This window comes from Saimiri boliviensis, chromosome 17 (assembly GCF_048565385.1).
Source record: "Saimiri boliviensis isolate mSaiBol1 chromosome 17, mSaiBol1.pri, whole genome shotgun sequence".
Taxonomy (NCBI): domain Eukaryota; kingdom Metazoa; phylum Chordata; class Mammalia; order Primates; family Cebidae; genus Saimiri; species Saimiri boliviensis.
Genome location: NC_133465.1, coordinates 12,152,805 through 12,176,224, shown reverse-complemented (window position 1 = coordinate 12,176,224; position 23,420 = coordinate 12,152,805). Strand labels below are relative to the sequence as shown.

The following is a 23,420-nucleotide window of genomic DNA, read 5'->3' as shown; positions in this document are numbered from 1 at the left end:
ACTCATGAACTGAGAATGACTGAACAACCTAAAACTCACCATTAACAAAGTATGTTTAGAACAGTAGGTACAAAAGAAAGCATAAAGCAAGGACCTTATGAAAAAGAACAGGCATATCTGGAAAAGAACTAACTTGAATTTCTAAAAATAAGAATATAGTTATTTAAATTTATAAAGCATACAGTTTAAATAGACTGGAGTTGAAAAGAAAATCAGCAAACTAAAAGAGAAATCTCAGGAAATTGTTATGAAAGCAAATCAGAAAGAAACAGAGATGGAGAATGTGTAAAAGAGGTTCATGATCTTTGATGCCCATCAGGACAAAGCCCAATTTCCCCAGCATGGTTTACACAGCCCTATAAGATGGAAACTCAGGGAACCTTTCCTGCCTCATCGCCAGTGACCACTTCCAGCTCCCACCCCCTCTACTTTCCAGTTACACTCAAGGGAAGCCCCTACTCCCTCTCACCCAACATGGGTTGAGTGTTCCTCTGCTGTGTGTTTACCCCTCCCTGTGCTTTCTCGACCTCAGCCACCAGCCCTGTTTTGTAACTGCCTGTTTACTTGTCTTTCTTCCTCAGAGGGCCAGGTCCTAGAAGCCTAGGATTATAGCAAATTCCTTGTTGTATCTCCAACTTTCATCATGGACCTTGGAATACAGTAGCCTTCAAGTACGTACTCATGGGGTGAATAAATGAGAAAGAGAAAGAAGACAAAAAGAAAAGGAACAACGAAAGGAAAAAGAAGGCTTCATACACCCTTGGCACACAGCAGGTATTCAGTACATGTTCACTGATTTTAAAGAAAAGGATTAAAAAAATAAGAGATGAGGGGGCAGGGAGAAGAGATCAGTGTGGCGGATCCCATCCTCTGACCTACTTCCTCTAAGTAAGTTGGGTCTGTCTCCCCATCTCTCTTATCCAGGACAGTGGCAGGTCTACCATAATTACTTTACAAACTCTCACATCCCCAACCAGAGATACGGAGGCCACAGATAACTGGTAGTGAAACCTGGTGGTCACATCACAGCTGTCGGCCCAGGGTTAGGCTGGCTTTTCCTCCTTTCAATCTCATCACTCCAACCTGAGTTGTCCATTATCCCAGGGAGTGTATGACCTGGTTTATCTGCTTACCCCATCATTGCTTTTTTTATTTCCGACCTTGTCTCTACCCAGAATGAAGTCTTTCATATTTGGAGAAATCCCAATAATCTGGCAATAAGCATCTTCCTTCAAAGTTATATTGTTCCCAGACACTGTTAGAGATATGCCCTGACCTGCTCAGAGCCAGTATGTCCAATGCTCTTCTGATCCAACCACAGGACTGAGACTGCAGAAGGCTTGTTGGAGGTTTGGTGGTCTGCTGGGATAGAGCAGGGGGTGGGTCTCTTTCCCATCACATCGTGTCTTCTAGTCCCCACAGTGGGGAACAAGGGCCTTCCAAACATTGTAAAATAAAGGAAGCTATACTCAGTATGGCACTGTATCTTTGCTTCCCAGGATGATACAGTTTTTGAGACCTGAGTTTCCTAGGAAGTCATTGATGTTTTCTCATTAAAATCAGACTTCTGAGATTGTGCAGTCAGGTGTGTTTTGGTCAGGATGCAATCATGCCCAAACCAGTTGGTTTTTCCAGCAATGCGATTCCTTAGCTTCAGGGCAATTCCGCACACTACCTGAGGTATCCATTTTGAGCTACCATTCCCTGTGCAGAATACCAGGCCCTGCAAAGGCTTAAGTGTTCATCAAACGTGGATGGAGTTGAGACATCAAAACTATTTTCCAGAAGGTGGGAACTACATAATACAGGATGTACGAGGTCACTTCAGGAATCCTGCCTAGGTAGACTTTCTAGAAGAATACAAGCTAAGACAAAAAAGCCATGTGTTACTTTGACTTCTTTCTAAAAGTCAGACTCATTGTCTAAGAGGAGGGAGAACTGTGGAGGATTCCAACCTAGGCTGCCTTCCCAGACTAGCCAGAGGAGTTTTACCTTTTTCTCAACTTCGGCAGCAGTCTGCTTGGTGATCTCTAGGTTTTCCACCAGCGCTGTTTCTCCCAGGAAGTTCCCAGAGGCAGAGGAGAGGCGAGAGAGAAGATTGTCTTCCAGTGTTTTCAGGGTAATTTTGAATCCATTCTGCTGCTTTGTGAGATCGGACTGCAAATATCAAGCAACAGAGAGTCAGGTGCAGATGCCCAGAGCATCCTACTACAGGGATAGGTCTGAATAGGGACAGAGTCCCTTTTCTTAGAGACAGTAAATTGGAGACAGAATGGCAAAGAGCTTCAGACCATGAGCAGGGGACAAGCAGAGGAGTCAACATTGGTGCCCAACTGCACAATATTCTAGGCACATGACTTTCAGCCAGTTTACTCTCTTTATTTCTCTGTAATCCCAGTCCCTGCTTGTAGAATTTCTGTGCTATGCTTAATGCACAATGTACAATGCACAACACACTGTATTGTCAGTGTTCACTAAATGGAGCTTATTCTTTTTTTATTTTTTGAGATGGAGTGTTGTTCTGTCGCCTAGCCTGGAGTGTAGTGGTGTGATCTCGGCTCACCACAACCTCCTCCTTCCAGGTTCAAGCAATTCTCTGGCCTCAGCATCCCAAGTAGCTGGGACTATAGGCACGTAACACTATGCCCAGCTAATTTTTGTATTTTTAGTAGAGATGGGGTTTCACTATGTTGACCGGGCTGGTCTCGAACTCCTGACCTCGTGATCCACCCGCCTCGGCCTCCCAAAGTGCTGGGATTATAGGCGTGAGCCACTGTGTCCGGCCAACGGAGCTTATTTCTGTGACTAGGGGGTAGGGTCCAGTTTTAGTTCTCTGGAGAGTTCTCTCTTATCACCAATTTACTTTCCCCAGATGAACAACTCTCCTATGGCTTACTTAAAAAAAAAAAATCAGCAGAATCTGTCTTACACAGTTCAGATTATGTAAACCATGGCACACTGTGTAAAACCTTCTTCAAGGCTGGAGTGGGGTGCTGGTATCTAAGCAGGTCTCATCTCATCTTCCCTTTCTGCTCCGTATTCTAAAGCACTGGCTTCAGACAGCTGTAGTGTCTTTGCCCTAGTACAGCCTTTGGATCTGTGGGAAGAACAACCTTCTTGTTGAAGGTTCCAGCTACAGCCACCCTGACCTTTCTTCTGTTTCTTAAAACCACATACCTTGATCCTGCCTTAAGACCAGGATTTGCTGTTGTCTGGGCTGGGAATGCTCTATGCCCAGAGGCTTTACAATTATTTAGGAATTAGCTCAGATGCCACCTCCTCATAGAATCTTCTTCTGACCACCACTAATCAAATTTGCTCTCTGGCTTTCCAGTATTACCCTGTTTGATTTTCTTAAAAATTATTCTTACTATCTGAATGATATTGTTTATCTGTTTACGTTGCTGTTTTCTGTGTTCCTCCACTAGAGTGCAGATTCCACGAAGGCTGGGACACGGTTTTCTTTGTTTACTGCTGAATCCTCCATACCTCGAATCCTGCCTGTTAAAGAGTTGGTGCTCCATAGGTATCTGTTCAATGACTGAATGATTGCGGAAAGCAGAATCCCAGGGAGCCCTGAACTCAATCTCTCATGTACTGGAATTCTGCCCCCTCCAAATCCCATGTTATATAATCTAATCACATTTAAAGAGAGCACAAAAAGCACATCATCTGCTATGGACTGAATTGTGTTGTCCTAAAAGTTGTATGTGGAAACCTTAACTCCCCACATGACTATATTGGAGCTGTGGCCTTTAAGAAGGTAATTAATGTTAAATGAGGTCATCAGAGTGGTGCCCAGCCATAGCAGAGACACCAGGGAGGTTTCTCTATTTCTTTATGCACAAAGAAGAGGTCACATGAGGTCACAGTGAGAAGCCTGCTGCCTCCAAGGCAGGAAAAGAGGCCTCATCAGAAACAAACACGATTTCAGACTTCCAACCCTCAGAACAACAGGCAAACAAATATCTGTTATTCAAGCCACCCTGCCTATGGTATTTTGTGATGGCAGCCCAAGCTGACTAAGACATGATCCTAAAATGGTTGGACCTAGTTCTGTTACCCTTGTAGAATTTCATTACACTTAGTTCTGGCACGTGGACATGTGTCATCAGCGGCACTCATGTTCACATCCCATGCCAGGCTCTGCTGTTGGTCATAGGAGTGTCCAGTCTCGAAGCTGTTTTTGCTTCCATCCTTCAGCTCCCCCATCCTTCTTTCCCCAGTATGTTGTTCCCAGGTTGCTACATGGGGTTGGCACTCTTCCAGGGTCTAGCAGAACCTACCCTGTTCAGTCCAGGAAAAACAGCCCCCTCCGCAACCTCTCCCAGAGTGAGGTGCATGGCAGGCTGTAGTGGCAGAGCCTTTTCTCCCTCCTGTCCTCACCTTCAGCTGCTCCAGGTCTGGCCTCTCCATGCTGACCACAGCGGCCAGCAACTGGTCCTCCAGGCCAGCCCTGGTCACGGTGAAGTTGATCAGGGTGGCCTGAGCCTGCAGCTCGGGTTGGTAGTGAGGATTAGCCAGCTTGGTGTGGAGGATGAGCCGGAACTTGGGATTGTATTCACACTCTTTGTCTCCAATTTTAATGAATCTGGAACATAAAGGCTCACGTGAAGGTGAGGTACCTTCCTGCAAAATTTGGTCAGGGTCAGAACTGGAGACTTTTTTCCAAACAATATTGCCATATTCCCAGGAGACCTCCTAAGTATGTCTCACATGAGTCCTAGGGTTCTTTTCTGCACTAATGTGGGGAACAGGTGTGGAGGGGGATAGACGTCTCCCCGTGGCCACCGTGTTTGATTCTGCACTGTGCAACTCTAGGAAGAGCTGTTCCTGTTGTGTCCATGTAAATCAGCACATTATGAGAAATCTCCAGCAGATGGCAGTGGAGTGTTTGTAGGAAGGGGAGCCACCTTACACTTTCCACAAAGGTGCTTTCTAGGCTAGCAATAGGGCTTACTTTTTCTCAAGGCTGACTTGGGAGGAGGTAATTATTAAGCAAGTAAATGAGCACAGCTTAAGGATAGTAAAGGCAACTATGGCCCCAGCAGTGGGTGAGGCTCCTGAGCCCAGCACCCCTTCCTGATAATCACTCTGCCCCTCATACGAACCGACTGCCCATCTATCTCCTTCTTCTCTTTCCCTCTCCACACTACCCCCTGCTTGGCCTTATGCTTGTTAAGCCCTCATCATGAGCCAGCACTCAAAGTAGCAGAGGCTCATCAAATTGACAAGGAACCGAGTTGTCAGAATTCAGATGACTGGCTTGTATAAGATGCTCATACTTAAAAGTCAGTCCGCTTTCTGAACAATTTCCTTCTCAAGTTTCTCCAAAATTGTGCACTGTGGCCATTTAGAAGGAAGTCAATGGGACATTGGCTGACGGAAGCAAAGTTATTCCAGGAAACTTTCTCTAGGAGGCAAAGGCCACTAAATAGACTTCTGCTGGAAGAAAGAAAGGTGGACATGCTGCAGGGAGCTATGTGACATCAACTGAAGAGATGAAATTCTAGGAAGAGCAGACCTCTCCATGATTCTAACTGGGGCCATGAACCAGCTCCTCACAAAGGGTCAGCAACACAGCTGAGTCTTACCGTCCCTTTTTAATGACTTCTCTCCCAAGCAGGGGTCCCAGAACAGGATCAATGGACTCCTCTAGGTTTTCAATCAGCACCGCATCTCCAGCCTCCAGTGCATGCTCTATGGTTTGAAGGTAGCTGGGGAAGCAAGGATGAGTTGGCAGAATGAGCTTCTGGCAAGCTATGGAGTTGGAGACCACTTAATGAGACAAGCATGACCTCTAAGATATGGTAGTATACGTGGAGGCAGAGCTATTTGGAATGTTTTCAGAGGCCACATTTTTTCCCTATGTAAAGTGATATTTATGTGATTCTATACATTTTTAGAAATAGGGAGAAATTACAAAATACAAAAAAAGATGAAAACGATAATCTTTTTTTTTTTTTTTTTTTTAAATTTGAGACAGTCTCACTCTGTTGCCAAGGCTAGAGTGCAGCGGCATGATCTCCGCTCACTACAACCTCTGCCTCCTCGGTTGAAGTGATTCTTCTGCCTCAGCCTCCTGAGCAGCTGGGGTTAGAGGTGTGCACCACCAAGCCCAGCTAATTTTTCTATTTTTAGTAAAGACTGGGTTTCACTATGTTGGTCAGGCTGGTGTTAAACTCCTGACCTCGTGATCCGCCTCACTCGGCCTCCCAAAGTTGCTGGGATTACAGGCATGAGCCACCGTGCCAGGTCATTTGTCTTTAATACATTGGTGTATACCATGTATGTTTGAATATATTATATTGTCAAGTTTAGCTTTGATAGTATGAGATTCATATGGCAGTTTTGTTTTCTTTTTTTTTTTTTTTTTTTGAGACGGAGTTTCGTTCTTGTTACCCAGGCTGTCCTGGGTTCAGGCAATTCTCCTGCCTCAGCCTCCTGAGTAGCTGGAATTACATGCACGCGCCACCATGCCCAGCTGGAATTACATGCACGCGCCACCATGCCCAGCTAATTTTTTTGTATTTTTAGTAGAGACGGGGTTTCACCATGTTGACCAGGATGGTCTCGATCTCTCGACTTCGTGATCCACCCGCCTTGGCCTCCCAAAGTGCTGGGATTACAGGCTTGAGCCACCGCGCCCGGCCGGCAGTTTTGTTTTCTAACCTGGTTTTGGTACATAAAATATATTGTAAACATTTCACCATGTCATTAAATATTCTTCCATGTAATTTTAAATGACTGGGTATTAGGCCATATTGATACCCCTTAATTTATCAATCAATTAACAAAGATCTAGGTTACTTTTACCTTTTCAGTGTTATGTAGAGTTTATAAATATGTAAGTAGGTTGATTTTCTTAAAGTCTATCTGTAAGACTGATATAATACAATTCAAATAAACGATAACAATAAAACTTTATGGAACTCACCCTTAAAGTTTATCTAAAAGAACACAATGAGGCTGGCAAGGAGAAAACCAGTAATGAAGAAGAGGAGGGACTTATATGATCTAATACTAAGTATCTTATATACTTTGACAATATAGAAAGGCTTAAAGGACAGCCTTTAATAGACCTAAATAGACCAACAAGTTAGCAATGTTTTTGAAAGATGAATTATAGAAGTTTTTACTTCTTTGCTTTTTATTATTATTCTTTTTTTGGGAACTCCTACCCCACCCCCTCACTTTTCTTTACAATGATGATACATTACCTCCATAATGAGAAACACCACAATAAATGTTACTAAATATAAAAGTAAATAAGGGCTGGCATAGTATTAGATAAATAGAAAAGAATAATGAACCTATTTAATAAAATAATTTAATATATAGTAAAATGACATCTCTATTTAATTGAGGAAAGAATGGAAATTTTAATAGATGGTACTGAAACAACAGCTAACCACTTGGAAAATTAGTCTGTACCACATATAGCTTAAAATACATTTAAATTCATTGGATTTCTATGTAAAAGGAAAACTCAGAAAAAACTCAAAAAATGGGCCAGGACTGGTGGCTCATGCCTGTAGTTCTGGAACTTTGGGAGGCCAAGATGGAATGATTGCTTGAGGCCAGGAGTTCTAGACCAGCCTGGGCAATATAGTGAGACACCCTTTCTACAAAAATACAAGAATTAGCTGGGCATGGTGTTGTGTATCTGTAGTTCCAGCTACTTGGGAGTCTAAAGTAGGAGGACTGCTTGAGCCCTGGAGGTCGAGGCTGCAGGGAGCCATGATTTCACCACTGTATTCCAGCCTGGGTGACAGAGTAAGACCCTGTCTCAAAACAAAACAAAACAAAACAAAACAAAAAAATGTAGGTGAATATTTTAAAAATTCTTGGAGAGGAAAGATTCCTCTAGGCATTATTTATAGAATAAATGGCTGACAACTCTGATCAAATAAAAACTAAAATAAAATGAACTGTAGTAGGTAAAACCTCACAAAATTAAATTGTTTAAAAAGTAATGGAGCCAGCCGGGTGTGGTGGTTCAAGCCTATAATTCTAGCACTTTGAGAGACCAAGGCGGGCAGATCACTTGAGGTCAGGAGTTTGAGATAACCTAGCCAACATGGTGAAACCCCGTCTCTACTAAAAATATAAAAATTAGCTGGGCGTGGTGGTATGTAAAACTCCACAAAATTAAATTAAAAGACAAATGAGACGCTTGAACAAATTTTCATTCATATGATGAAAGAAGACTGTACACATTATACATAATGCAACATTTCTATTCAAATAATATACAACAAATCTAGAGAACCACCCAACAGGAAAGTAGTTAACGGTCATGAACTAAGAATTGATTGAATGTATTTATTAAGGGCCTAGAGTGTGTCAGGCAGTGTTTTAGATACTAGGGACACAGCAATGAGCAAAAAGAACATACATATGCCTAAAATGCATTATTAGTCAACTGGAAAAGAATATTTTAATTAAAGTTTGGAGAGAAAGCCAGGGTTGGATTATTACGCCACTGAAGACTCGAATAAAAAATATATCATATTGACTGGGCGTGGTGGTTCATGCCTATAATCCCAGTAATTTGGAAGGCTGAGGTGGGTGGATCACCTGAGGTCAAGAGTTGGAGGCAACTGGGCAACATGGTAAAACGCTGTCTCTACTAAAAATACAAAAATTAGCCAGGCATGGTGGTGCATGCCCGTAATCCCAGCTACTTGGGAGGCTGAGATGAGAGAATTGCTTCAACCCAGAAGGTGGAGTTTGCAGTGAGCTGGGATAGCGCCACTGCACTCTAGCCTGGGCAACAGAGTGAGACTCCATCTCAAAAAGAGAAAAAAATCTATCTCTCTATGTATCTATGTATCTGTCTCTATAACATGCCTTTGCGTTCATATCTCAACAAAGTTTGCTCTATAAGATAAGTAATTCTAATATTTAATATCTGCTCTGGTTAACTATTATTTTTAACATTATATGTTTGATTTAAACAACCTCGAGTAATCTGGACCTCTGTACAAGCATTCTTGGGACATGAGGCCAGAGCAATAAAGCTTACTTCGGTGGCAGTGAGCTAGAGTGCATGAATCTTAGGTTTATAAGTTAGGATGGCCCGGTTTCAAATAGTGTCTCCATTACTTTTTATCTGAGATGGAGTTTTTGCTCTTGTCCCCCAGGCTGGAGTGCAATGGCGCAATCTTGGCTCACTGCAACCTCCACCTCCTGGGTTCAAGCGATTCTCCTGCCTCAGCTTCTCGAGTATCTGGGATTACAGGCGCGTGCCACCATGCCCAGCTAATTTTAAAATTTTTAGTAAAGACAGGGTTTCACCATGTTGGCCAGGATGGTCTTGAACTCCTGACCTCAAGTCATCTGCCAGCCTCGGCCTCCCAAAGTGCTAGGATTACAGGCTTGAGCCACTGTGCCCGGCTGCCTCCATTCCTTTTTAAACAAATTAATTAATTTATTTAAATTATGGTAAAATATACATAATATATAATGTACCATCTTTTTTTTTTTTTTTTTTTTTTTTTTGAGATGGAGTCTCATTCTGTCACCCAGGCTGGAGTGCAGTGGCGTGATCTCAGCTCACTGCAATCTCTGATTCCCGGGTTCAAGTGATTCTCCTGCTTCAGCTTCCCAAGTCGCTGGGACTAGAGACGCACAGCACCACACCCAGCTAATTTTTTATTTTTAGTAGAGACAGGGTTTTGCCATGTTGGCCAGGCTGGTCTTGAACTCCTGACCTCAGGTGATCCTCCCACCTAGGTCTCCCAAAGTGCTGGGATTACACACATGAGCCACCATGCCCAGCCTAATGTGCCATCTTAAAGTGTACAGTTCAGTGGCTTTAAGTACACTGTAGTGCATCCATCACCATCATCCATTCACAGAACTGTTCTTGGAAAACTGAAACTCTGCACCTGTGAAACACTAACTCTCCATTCCCCTCTCACTCCCAGTCCCTGGCAAACGCTATTCTACTTTCTGTCTCAGTAAATTTGACTACTCTGGGTACCTTGGATGAGAGGAATCATACCACATTTGTCTTTCTGTCACCAGCTTATTTTACTTTGCTTAACACTTTAAAGACTCATTCATGTTGTGGTATGTGTCCGAAATTTTTTCTCTTCTTTTTTTACTTCAATTTTATTTTATGTTTTTCTTGAACAAATTTTTTACTTTCAATTTTTGTGGGTACATAGGTGTATATATTTATGGGGTACATGAGCTATTTTGATACAGAAATGCCATGTATAATAATCACGTCATGGAAAATGAGATATCCATGTCCTCAAGCATTTCTCCTTTGTATCACAAACAATCTAATTATACTCTTTTAAGAACTGTTTTCCTGAAGGGCATGGTGGCTCACGCCTATAATCCTGGCACTTTGGGAGGCCAAGGCAGGTGGGTCATGAGGTTAGGAGTTCAAGACCAGCTTGACCAACATGGTGAAACCCCATCTCTATTGAAAAATAACAAAAATTAGCTGGGCATGGTGGCACATGCCTGTTAGTCCCAGGTACTCAGGAGGCTGAGGCAGGAGAATCACTTGAACTCGGGAGGTGGAGGTTGTAGTGAGCGAAGACTGAGTGACTGCACTCCAGTGTGGGTGACAGAGTGAGACTCTATCTCAAAACAAAACAACAACAACAAAAAAGAATTGTTTTCCTTTTAAGGCAATAATATTCCGCTGCATGTGTACATCACATTGTTTGTCAGTGAACACCTGGGTTCCCTTCACCATTGTCTATTTTGAACAGCACTGCTGTAAACACTAGTGCAAAATTTCCATCACTTTTAAAATGATGTACTCCTGGGGAAATTACTTAACTTCTGTGAACCTCTGCTTCCTTGGATGTGAAATGGAACCAATAACCTTACTGGTTATTACCAATGGGTTACTAATCTTATTAACTGTGTGGATTAAGGAAGGCATTTGAGATAAAATCCCTAACACCAAGACTGATGCATATCAACCTCCCAACGAATGTTGTCTGCCTCACTTCCTCTTCCACGTTGCCCCAGCCTGTTTCCCCAGGCGTCCTAATGACTCACAACATGATGAGTATGGAAACTGCAAGGCTAAAATGAAGGGATGCCTGAGGGATGCCGAGACCCAAGCCGCTGGAGCCTGGTGGGTGCTGGCCAGACATTCTCTGTGCCCTTCACATCCCTTCATGTGGTAACTCTCCCACAGGTAAGTACAAAGCCACATGGCAGGTACCAAGGGCTCTGATGGTTTCATAACTAACTCAGCTGCTCCACGAGACCTACTGAAATGTCCAATTGTGCCTCAGGAGGAGAGTTTAGGTCGTTCTATGTGGCTCCAGGGCAGAGGCAGAAATAGCAGGTAGAGGGGAGATAAAGGAGGCAGCTTTTGGCTAAAATTGAGGAAGACTTGGCCGGGCACAGTGGCTCACTCCTATAATCCCAACACTTTGGGAGGCTGAGGCAGGTGGATCACCTGAGGACAGGAGTTCAAGACCAGTCTGGCCAACATGGTGAAACCCTGTCTCTTTTAAAAATACAAAAAATTAGCCAGGCGTGGTGGCGGGCACCTGTAATCCCAGCTGCTTGAAAGGCCGAGGGAGGAAAATCGCTTGAACTCAGGAGGTGGAGGTTACAGTGAGCCGAGATCGTGCCATTGCACTGCAGCCTGGACAACAAAAGTGAAACTCCATCTCCAAAATTAAAAAAAAAAAAAGAGGAAGAGTAAGGAAGGCTTTCTAAAGTACAGAGCTGTGTGACAATGGGATGTGAGGCTTGGGGAGGAAGTGTTTGAGGGGCAGTGGTGATGAGAGGATGAGCTTCAGGGATGGTGAAGAAAGGACCCCAGAATGGGTCAGGAGGTTGCAGCACATGATTTCTGATGGGGATGAAAAGCAAAGACTTAGTACCCAGGCATCTTTCACTGAGCTGTTTACAAAAATGAGAGGAGAAACCTGAGAAGCCTCATGGAGAGAGTGTACAAACCATTGAATGGGGCTTAAAATCTGCTCAAGTTACATACATTTTCCTGCACAAATGGCTAAAGTGAGAACTTGCGTGCTCACCCACTTACCCTTTCTGACCAATCTGTGTGACCCGAAGATCTTCACCATATTTATTCTTGATCCATTTGATGCCTTGCAGCTGAGGGTCAACCATGAGTGGCCAGCGCTCACAGTTGATGAGGATGGTGGCATTCTCTATGGACATGCGGTCGGCTGGGAGGCCCTCGTTCTGCCAGGCAGCCACGTCAGCATCGTCCATCAGCATCCTCAGGAGGTCCAGGGTTGGAGTGACTGGAATAGGAGTCTGATGAGGAAGAACCACCACCCCACAATCAGAAAAGAAGAAGACATTCTCAGCTGGGGGTGAATGCACAGTTCCTCACCAAATGACACATCTCCTTTAAAAGCAAGATCAATATCCCACAAAAGAATGCTTTTCTGGCTGTGTGATTATTTCTAAAAGCAGGCTCTATTAAAGTCCTGATAGCCTTTTTTTTTCCCCCCTCTCCATGGATGGACAACTGCAGAAATTCAGCTCGTGTGGTTGATCCTTTCTTTTTTGGTATCTTTACCTAAATCAATTCTACTAGATTATCTGTATTTTAATCTACGACCTCCTGCACACTCTTACCCATGTTAACAGTGGTATTTCTCTGCTATATGTCTGTTATTTATGTGCACACTGTGAACCAGCACCAGGTCCCATGCCTAGTTGGTTTGCTCCTGTCTGTACCAGCCAGCACAAACTACACTTTCCTCTCGTCTGTTTCACCAGCTTGCAAAAGGCTGGATGGGTTTTCTTTCCCCTTTCCCCAAACACCCAACTCCCAGGCTGCATGCAGGACTCTTTGCTGCAAATCCACCTGCTGGTACCTGTGGGGAAGCTGGCAAGCATTTATCATTCTGAGAACTTGCCTGTGGTTTCTCTTGTGCCTTTTCAGGGCTCCTGTGTGTGCCTTAGACACTTTCTTTTTTTGTTAGCCTTTCTCTGCTCTGCTCACTTAATTTTTTTTTTTTTTTTTTTTTTTTTGAGATGGAGTCTTGCTCTGTCACCCAGGCTGGAGTGCAATGGCATGATCTCGGCTCACTGCAACCTCCACCTCCCAGGTTCAAGTGATTCTCCTGCCTCAGCCTCCTGAATAGCTGGGATTACAGGAGTCCACCACCACACCCAGCTAAATTTTTCTGTTTTTAGTAGAGATGAGGTTTCACCATGTTGGCCAGGCTGGTCTTGAACTTCCGACCTCTGCAATTCATGCTCCTTGGCTTCCCAAAGTACTGTGATTACAGGCGTGAGCTGCCACGCCGGGCTCACTTAAGCAATTAAGCTTTACAGGCTATCTTTTTCATTGATGACCCGTATATATACTTTTTAATTAAGGGAACATACATACAAAATAAATTAACCATTTTAAAGTGCACAATTCAGTGGTATTCAGTCCATTCACACATTATGTAGCCATCAGCTCTACTTCCAAAACACTTCATCATCCCAGATCTCATACTCATTTAACAGTCCCCCTGATTTCTGTCTACCCCCAGCTCATGGAAACTATGAATATATTTTCTTATTCTGGATATTTGCTATAAATGGAATCCTACAATATGTGACCTTTTGTGTCTGGCTACTTTCACTTAGCATAATCCTTTCAAGGTTGTTAGACAAATAACCTTTAACCCCTTCATCTCACTCCTCTCTCAAATTTGTTTTGCCCAGTTATCCCAGGGAAACCTCTCCACACCAACTTCCATCCTCTTAGTTGCATCTACCAAGGGCACAGATGGCCAGTTACAGCATCAAGCAAACCTCTGAAGGGAAATCAGCCCCTTGGGGATTATTATCTGGGACCAGAAATGTGTTCCAATATATTTTTTCCCTTTGTAATCTCATGCATTCTATTTTACATGCTCAAAACCATTACTCTGAGAAGGAATCCACAGGCCTTACCAGACCGCCAAAGAAGTCCTAAGAAGTCAAACAAAGCCAGAAAAATCCTCACTAAGCTGCTACTGAGCTCTTCATCTTCATTCACTCAGTTAACGATGGTTCCTTCAACAATTTCCTTTTTTTCCAAAAGTGTTTAGGATGAGTAAAATAGCTGCTTTATTTTTTGTTTATTTGCTAGCACTGTAACTTTTTTTTTTGAGATAGGTCTTGCTCTCTCACCAGGCTGGAGTGCAGTGGCATGATCTCAGCTCATTGCAACCTCTGCCTCCTGAGTTCAAGCAATTCTCCTGCCTCAGCCTCCCAAGCAGCTGGGACTACAGGTGCGCACCACCACGCCCAGCTAATTTTTGTATTTTTAGTCGAGACGGGGTTTCACCATGTTGGCCAGGATTGTTTCCATCTCCTGACCTTGTGATCTGCCTGCCTCAGCCTCCCAAAGTGCTGGGATTACAGACATGAGCCACTGTGCCCAGCCATTGTAACATTTTTTAAACAACTGTTCAGCTAATCATCAGTTGAGCAGGGTTTTATGAGCTGATCTGGGAAAACAACCGTCACTATGTTCTAAGGTTCCACTTACAAACGGATTTGGAATACAGTGTTTACCTTACGTTGTGACATCTGGGGCTGACTTTCACCCTAGCTGACTTTGATGAACCTAATCTCCTCCACTGGACTGTGAACTTGCCAATGGTATCCTGGTCTTGAACGTTTTGTGTGCCCTGTGTGGTGGAGTAGCAGGACATCCTCAGTACACAGGGAGTATGCGTGGGTTGCTATGAGTGATGTGAAAGCACCAGGAAAATATTAGGACTTCTTCTGATGATCGGGTCCAGGTACAACTTTGAATCCCCTTTAATGGGAAACCAGTATTTCCCCGCTTCCCAGTTCATTAACGCTGGGGTGAGTGAGGGAAGGGGGTGGGTTGGGAGTAAAATCCACCTAGCCTCATGAAGAGGACCAGCTGCACAGCCCACATAAGAAGCGTGTGAGCAGCTGTTCATGGGATCAGGCAGGATAGAAGCCGACGAAGGGTATCTGTGAGTCATGAGCACAAGCTGTGTAGCTTTGGGGCTTAGTGACAAGGTGCAATGAAGGATCTGGGAAAGGGAATTTCCCCTGACTGCTCCCACGAAGTCTGGCTCTGAAGTGGGGAGATCAGAGAGGAAACTGGTTTGTTATTTTCCTTCTTTCTCCCAGGTTTCATAGCTTTAAGGATTGCTAGGAGACAGCCTGCGGAGTAGAGGACTAGTGTCCGCATGGAAGACTGTATTCAGAGGTGAGATGCTGTTCCCAGGTGTCCTGGAAGGCAGCAGGCACCAATGCAAGGCAGTGTGGAAGGACATGGGTATGCAGATTTCACACCTGGTGCTCAGTGGGTGGTGGACGTGAGTGTGCAGGAGGACACCAGAGGATGTGAATTATGACCGTCCTGTCTTCTCATTGGTGCCCAGAGGCTGATGTGATCGGGAGAAATTCAAGCCATACATACCTTCAGCTGGCTCAGGTAGGGCCTCCAAGTCCCGTCCATGAGGCTCTGCCGGTATTTCTTTGTAAAGAAGCCAAGGTAGGAAATGAAAGCCGTTATGAGTAGAATGTCTCCACATAACATCTGTTCCTGCTGTTTGAAGTTCTGCACGGCTTCTGCCCATCTCACATTTTCAGAAGCGAGTCCTCCAACCTACCATTTCAAAAGGCAGAGAGGAGAGGAGGCGTGTTACCTAGAAGGCTGCAGAGCCGTGATTCCATCATGAACGCCCACTACATGCTTCATAGAGGGAAGATGCAGAACATCACTTACATGGCCCTTTCCATCAATGCGGACTTGCACTGCCTGCAGCAAACCTTTCAGTACAAAAGCTCCTGTTCTGTGTCATGCATCATATGAGCCACAGAAAGATGACAGGGGTTGACTCTGCTCTTTCTATGTGTGGAGACTGATACCACCCAATCAGAGGGTTGTTGAGAGGATGAAGTGTAATCATGCATGTTTATTATTTAGCACAATACCTGGTCTGTGGAACATGTTAGAAAATTAAGCACTTCTTTCTCCCTTCCAAATGCTGGGGAAACGAAAATAAACAAAATCAAGTCCATGCCCCATAGATAATACACAGCAGGCAAAGAGACAGACATGCTAATTGAGACACAGAGAAGTATGGTAAGGTCATGGGTGTGTACAAAGCCCTGCCCCCCGCCCATCCCTCTTCTGGTTGGTACAATCTCCCTGGGAGGAGAGCTATCCATTCTACAGAGGACTGTGAATGGTATGGCAGAGCTTATCTTCTGTGTTAAGACTCAGCCTTTATTTTTTCTTTGAATGATAACATCATAGAATATCAGAGCTGGGATAGACTTCAGAGATTTTCCAACCCAATCATTCCCATGCCTGTTTTCAGATTACACAAAAGGTCAGAAAGTCCAAGTATCTCACTAGAATCTCTAGGTCGGTAGAGACAGGGGGTGGCTTCAGAACCTGAACATCCTGACTCCTAAAGCAGAGTGCCACACTGCCTCCCACAAGAACTGACTCCAAAAGTGCTCCTGCCAGGCAGAGAAGGCTGTGCTATGTTCAGAAACCAAGTAGTGAGCTGAATGGAAGACAGGCCAGCTAGAAGATCTGGAGGGCTTCTTGCACACTGGCAGAGAGTTGCTGTTCAGCTAAAGTGATCATCTCAAAGCTACATGGAAGCTGGTCCAGTGATAACTGCACAGATACACATGTGGGTACGGCTGGTCTTCGTTACATCACAGCTCGGTTCAGCGATGGCTATGACTCACTGCTCCCCAGATTAAAATCTGGCTTTGTTGTATAAATCAGTGGTGGCTGGAATAAATGTCAACAGGTGTGGATTGTACTTCCTTCCCTGGTGAGGCGGGTGCTGTAAAGTCTCTAGCTTGAAGAGAAATCGCATCCATTGGACTCTGCTTTGCAGAGTCTTAGCTGATATATAGGATGAGAGATACAAGCCATGGGGGATTTAAAAAGGCCACCGATTCTTTGACATTCCTGTCATTAAGAGTTGCTGTCTGTGCTCTCTGCCCTTTAATCTGTGACAGCTTTGACCTATAGAGTACAGCGGAAGTGATGCTGTGCCAGTTTTCAGTCCCAGCCCGTAAGATATTGGGACTTTCCACTTCCTGCCTCTTGGGACACTTGCCCTTGATATGCTGAGTTACTGTGTAAGACGTCCAACTACCCTGCTAGAGAGAGAGTGCATGGAGAGGCCCTGAGGCTACAAAGAAAGGAACAGAGGCCCAGCTGCACCCTCCTTTCCAACCAGCCCTGCCAAGATGCTGAGCATGTGGAGGAAGTCATGTTGGGGCCTCCAGCCTAGCCACCAGCTGAATGTACTGAGTGACCCCAGTCATGACGACATAGAGCAGGAGACCTGGCCAGCTGAACCCTGCCCTCGACAAACTTGTGAGATAAAAGAAATGGCTATTGTGCAAAATCACTAAGTTTTGGAGTGATTTGTTATGCAGAAACAAACATTCATAACACAAGCACGGCTGCCCTGACCTTCAGATTTGTTTTCCCAGGAAGACCAGAGCGTGCGTGTGTGTGTGTGTGTGTGTGTGTGTGTGTGTGTGTGTGTTCTGAAACAGGGTCAGTTGGTCTCATTCTTTTCTGTTTCTATCTCAGTTTCTAATCTTGGCCACACCCTTATTTATTTATTTATTTTTTGAGACCGAGTTTTACTCTTGTTGCCCAGGCTGCAGTGCAATGGTGTGAAATTGGCACACTGCAACCTCCGCCTCCTGGGTTCAAGCGATTCTCCTGCCTCAGCCTCCAATGTGGCTGGGATTGCAGGACCCCGCCATCATGCCTGGCTAATTTTTTGTATTTTTAGTAGAGGTGTGGTTTCACCATGTTAGCCAGGCTGGTCTCAAACTCCTGACCTCAAGTGATGCACCTGCCTCAGCCTCTCAAAGTGCTGGGATTACAGTCATGAGCCATCATGCCCAGCTTGGTCACACCCTTATTATGAAACATTACATAGATAGGAACGTTACAGTTTGCCTATAACATGCCATCTTTGTCTCGTAATGTTTCCTCTGGTCAATACACGTGAATGTAGGCGCGTTCACATCTTGCATGGGCTGCCTGATAGATCCAGCACTCCCATCCTCCCAACCATGTCTGTAAGAAAACGCCTTTGACCAGATCGGGGTTTATGCATCCACATTTTCCTCAGGGCTCAATTCCTGCATTTCAGCACATTTTAATACTTTCCCCCTAAGTCAAAGTGCTGCTGTGCTGTGCTCATCTATCTTGCACCTCCGCAGCACTTGACAAACCTGCTAATATAATTACAGCTCGGGCTGCCGCAGCTCACACTCACCAGGCGGTTGGCAAGGGAGATGGTGCCTGCGGTCACTTCAGCTTCTTGCTGACATTTGAGTTTGTCTGCTGTTGCTTTCTCAAACTTGGCTGTGAGCTTTGCCAGATTTTCATTAAGGTGCTGTTTAGGAAAGAACGCAATGACTGTCAGTCATTTTAGCCTATGTCACTGCCAGAGCACCTTAGATGAGGGTTCGCACAGAGGTGATTCTGAAGGAAGCACTCTGTGGGGCATTCCTATGGGACCAGGGAAAGCAGAGCAGAGAAGGAAATGAAGGCATATTTGGGGATGTCTTAGGCAGCATCCTAGTGAGGATTTAATCTTGATCTGGCAGGGGCAGTGTGGCACGGACAGCCAGAGATCTCCTGCTCCCAGGTGAGAGAGCTGACTTTCCGTACCCCACCACCGTAGTCGTCAAGGTGTTGAAAGCTACAAGGTGTGAGGGATGTGGAGAGGGAGAAGGGTGCATACGTTCTGCCTCTGCTTCTGTCGGAGAAAAATAGGCTCCAATCGCCTGACAAAATGGTGCAGGTGCTGCTTTTAGAAGCAACAAATGTGATGTGTGCTATTAGAACACATTAAAACTGGGGTTAGCATGAAAATGGTCAACAGGAACCCACATGGGTCAGGGAGGACTACTGATAGGATCTGCTGCAGCTGATCTGGGGTTGGGCTGTCTGGAATCAAAGTCCTCCTCTGACTCGAAGGTCCTAGAAGTACAAGGTAATGGCTGGGTGCGGTGGTAATGCCAGCACTTTGGGAGGCCAAGGCAAGTGGATCACCTGAGGTCGGGAGTTCGAGACCAGCCTGACCAACATGGAGAAACCCTGACTCTACTAAAAATACAAAATTAGCTGGGTGTGATAGCAGATACCTGTAATCCCAGCTACTTGGGAGGCTGAGGCAGGAGAATCACTTGAACCCGGGAGGTGGAGGTTGCAGTGAGCCAAGATCATACCATTGCACTCTAGTGTGGGCAACAAGAGCACAACTCCATCTCAAAAAAAAAAAAAAAAAAAAAGGAAAGAAAAAAAAAAGATAAGAAAAAAGTACAAGGTAACTTTTACTTAACCTCATCTAACCTCTCCCATTATCACAATGTACAGGAACATAAAAAAGACATAATTTAAATTTTTAAAAAATGTATTACGAATTTAAAATTGAAGCACATAGCCTTTGTCATCCTCTGAGTACATATTTTCACACGTAAAGACATGTGGACACCTCCAAATACATCTCATGTCTGTGTAATAACTGGGGTCCAGGCTACTTTGTTGGTCATTACTAAGGCACAAGAGAAGTCAATTTAGGGCCAAGTTTAAACATCCAAGCAGTTTAAAAAGCAGGTGGTGAGCCATCCAATGAAGGATGGCAGACTGGCCATGCTCATTTACCTCCTTCACTTCCCAAGACTTTTCTAAAATGATTATGAAGCAATTAAAATAGTCATAAGCCCTTAACACCAAGCAAATGGGCGACGGCCATTTAGAGGGTGAGGGAGTCCAATGGATCTGTGGAGGACCACACTGATGAAGGAGGGGAGACTGCTGGAGCAGGACAGAGGACATGACAACTTAGAGTTGGCCGTAGTTCACCAAAGAGGAAACTGATCAGCTTACGGAGCCCTATACAAACTGGAGACCTCAGAAATGTCAGGTGTGATCGAAAGAGAAGATGAAAATAGGAGGGTTAATTGGAAACCTATTGATTCTTGCTCCCATATCTCCAACCACATGCCAAGTATGCAATGCCACCAGGCACCTGTGTCATCATGTAAGAAAGTCAATAGAGGCAGAGAATAAAGGTGCCACATACTGGCATTTAGGATGCATCCAGCACAACTCATCAGATCTTGAAAACAAATTCTACCAGTCAACCAGCTCTGCCCTTGCCTATAGACCTTGAATTAGCTTTTGATCACTACTCTTGTAAACATGAAAGGATAAGAAGAAATTTAATGAAAGCCTAGATTAAGTTAAACAAGATGAAAAAAATGACCTAGGAAGAAGAGGACGAAATTTTGGTAACAACAAAAACAGCAACTGCAACAACAAAGCTAAAACGTTTCACAGTTTCTCAGAGAGATTCAAGATGATTCATCCACAAAACAAGAACAGGATGTTATTAAAAGGAAGAGAGAAACATATATGGAAATCACTATTGTTGTTAATATAAAAAATAACAAAATCAAGGGAAAGGTTAAAAGATGAATTTGAGGGAATTTCCTTAAAAGTATAAGAAAACAAATAGCAATAAAAAGGTGGGAGAAAACACACAACTGATATAGGAGGTCCATCATCTGACCAAGAGGCATTCCAGAAAATAAGAGGAAAAAATAAACAGAAGGAAATTTACCAAATAAATAATACAAAATAATTTTCTAGAGCTGAAGAAAGTAAATGTTTACATGCCAAACACAATATAAGAAAAGAACAACAGCTATGCACATCAGTGTAAAGTTTCAGACACCAAGAACCGAAAGGAAAAAGTTGGAAGACTTCAAGGAAAGGGGGGAAACAGTGCATCTATGAAAGGAACAGGCCCTTGACCGTCCACAACACTTCTCACCAGGCAAAAGCATGGAGCATTCAGCGTTCTGGCTGGGTGCAGTGGCTCACACCTGTAATCCCAGCAATTTGGGAGGCCAAGGCAGGCAGATTACCTGAGGTCAGGAGTTTGAGACCAGCCTGTCCAACATGGTAAAACCCCGTCTTTAATAAAAATACAAAATTAGCCAGGCATGGTGGCACATACCTGTAATCCCAGCTACTTGGGAGATAGGGGCAGGAGAATTGCTCGAATCTGGGAGGCAGAGGTCGCCATGAGCCAAGATCACATCATTGCACTACAGCCTGGGCAACAAGAGCAAAACCCCGTCTCAAAACAAAACAACAAAACATTCAGTTGCTCTATGCACAAAGAATTAGCAACTCAGAATTCAATTACTTTGCAGAATTGTTAGTTCAGTTTACGAATAAACTGAAGGCATTTCCAGACTGTAACAATGCAGAAAATTTACCTCTTCCTTAACATTTCTGAAAAAGTCCTTTGAAAATGAGCCATAGCAGAATAAGAGAGAGAAAGGTTGTGGCAGCAAAGAAGGACAAAGAATACTTAATTGCATGGAAAGTTTAAAAGTAATGGATGCTATGCAAAAGGAACTAATGCAAAAGAGAGAATAAAGGAAAGTAGCAACTCCAGGGGCGGGGGTGAAGAGGTTGTGTAAAAAAAGAAAATGTAATTCTAGTGTACCACTTAGATTGGTTATGAACAATATATAGGCATGTTCACAGAATAGAAATGGAATTGTTGATTTTTTTTTTGTTAATACTTTTTTTAAAAATTTTATTTATTGCATTTTAGGTTTTGGGGTACATGTGATGTACATGCAAGATTGTTGCATAGGTACACACATGGCAGTGTGGTTTGCTGCCTTCCGTCCCCTCACCTGTATCTGTCATTCCTCCCCATGCTATCTCTTCCCACCTCCCCACCCACCCGCCCCTCCCCCATTTCCCCCCAACGGACCCCAGTGTGTAGTGCTCCCCTCCCTGTGTCCATGTGTTCTCATTGTTCAACACCCGCCTATGAGTGAGAATATACGGTGTTTGATTTTCTGCTCTTGTGTCAGTTTGCTGAGAATGATGGTTTCCAGGTTCATCCATGTCCCTACAAAGGACGTGAACTCATCGTTTTTGATGGCTGCATAATATTCCATGGTGTATATGTTACCACATTTTCCCTATCCAGTCTATCATCGTTGGGAATTGTTGATTTTTTAACTTGGCAGATCAGTGTATGGACAGAGCATGGGTCACTTAATTTTGTTTACAGAACAGAATGTAGATGTTTTCAGTTTTAGTGATTACAAAGCAAAAGTAATGATAAGCAGTGATAACAGAAGTTGGGATGTAGAAGGAAGGGAGCTAAAGGCAGGGGTAAGAGCTTCATCTTGTGATACGGTTTGGATGTTTGTCCCCTCCAAATCTCAGCTGGAAATGTGATTCCTAATGTTGGAGGTGGGGCCTGGTGGGAGGTGATTGGATCATGGAAGTGGATCTTTTCATGAATAATTTAGCATCATTCCCTTGCTGGTAAATGAGTTCTTGCTCAGTTCAGAGGAGATCTGGTTGCTTCAAAGAGTCTGGGACCACCCTCTTCTCTCTCTTGCTTCCACTCTTGCCATATGACTTGCTGGCTCTGCATTGCCTTCCACCGTGACTGTAAGCCTCCTGAGGCCAGCACGTGCTTCTTGTAAAGCCTGCAGAACTGTGAGCTGATTAAAGGTCTTTTTTTTTTTTAAATTGTACTTTAAGTTCTGGGGTACATGTGCAAATCTTGCAGGATTGTTGCATGAGTAAATACATGTCATGGTGGTTTGCTGCCTCCATCCTCCTGTCACCTATATCTGGCATTTCTCCCAATGTTATCCCTCTCCAACCTCCCCATCCCCTGCTGTCCCTTCTCTAGCCCACAACGCCCCAACAGACCTCAGTGTGTGATGTTCTCCTCCCTCCCTGTGCCAGCCATTAAAGTAATGGCAAAAACCACAATTACTTTTGCACTGACCTAATAAAACTGGTTGCCATAACTGTATTGGGAAGACATGGAAATGAACAACTTATAGCCTCAGCCATCTAGCAGAAAGTCAAGTGCCTCAACAAGATACATCAAGAAATAGGTACCAGCATAATACACAGACAGAAGTCAAAAATCCAGGTAATCAGTGGAAAGATAATGGAAACTTGTCAGATGAGTCTAGTGTTGAAAAAAATACAAGTTGGTGGGGATTATGACAAAATGCAGCAAAACCATGTGTATGGGAAGCCATTACTTAACTCCAGGGTCAATTAGTGACATATGGGTATCTTTTGTTTATTTGTAGACTGGCCTAAAATAAGATTTTTACATAAAAAAGCACCTGCTGTTTTAAATACTGGCAGTTAATAAAATCATCTGCAAATAGAATGCATGGGCCAAGTGGAACACAGTTAAACTGCTAGGTAGCAGGCTTTGATGTGATCTCCAGCGCCAGAAACAGATAAAAGAATTAAAGGGGATTATTGTTTCTCATGAGAAGTCTTTCTCTACTATTTGATATTTCACTCTGTGTGTGATTACATACTCAAGAAAAATGCCTTACTTGTTCTGTTAGTT

The 23,420-nt window shown here is 43.9% G+C and overlaps 1 protein-coding gene and 1 long non-coding RNA gene across 12 annotated transcripts in view; one reads left to right on the top strand and one right to left on the bottom strand.

Annotated features, from left to right (window-relative positions):
- The window catches only part of DNAH9 (dynein axonemal heavy chain 9), a 346,949-nt gene that overhangs the window by 76,032 nt on the left and 247,497 nt on the right, over window positions 1-23,420 (bottom strand). For 9 of the 11 annotated variants that reach the window (XM_039476345.2, XM_010339862.3, XM_074388186.1 and 6 more), the window contains 6 exons: window positions 18,264-18,383; window positions 15,410-15,598; window positions 12,038-12,273; window positions 5,595-5,717; window positions 4,387-4,591; window positions 1,993-2,157 (listed from right to left, as the gene is read on the bottom strand). In XM_039476345.2, coding sequence (XP_039332279.2) covers window positions 1,993-2,157; window positions 4,387-4,591; window positions 5,595-5,717; window positions 12,038-12,273; window positions 15,410-15,598; window positions 18,264-18,383 — 1,038 coding nt within the window. Of the gene's footprint in view, window positions 1-1,992; window positions 2,158-4,386; window positions 4,592-5,594; window positions 5,718-12,037; window positions 12,274-15,409; window positions 15,599-15,927; window positions 15,972-18,263; window positions 18,384-23,420 lie in introns of those variants that run through there. The other 2 variants (XM_074388193.1, XM_074388185.1) reach the window with 2 other exon arrangements.
- On the top strand, window positions 551-12,503 carry LOC141581801 (uncharacterized). The gene is made up of 3 exons (XR_012514546.1): window positions 551-774; window positions 11,015-11,173; window positions 12,109-12,503. It is a non-coding gene; the product is annotated as an uncharacterized LOC141581801 (long non-coding RNA).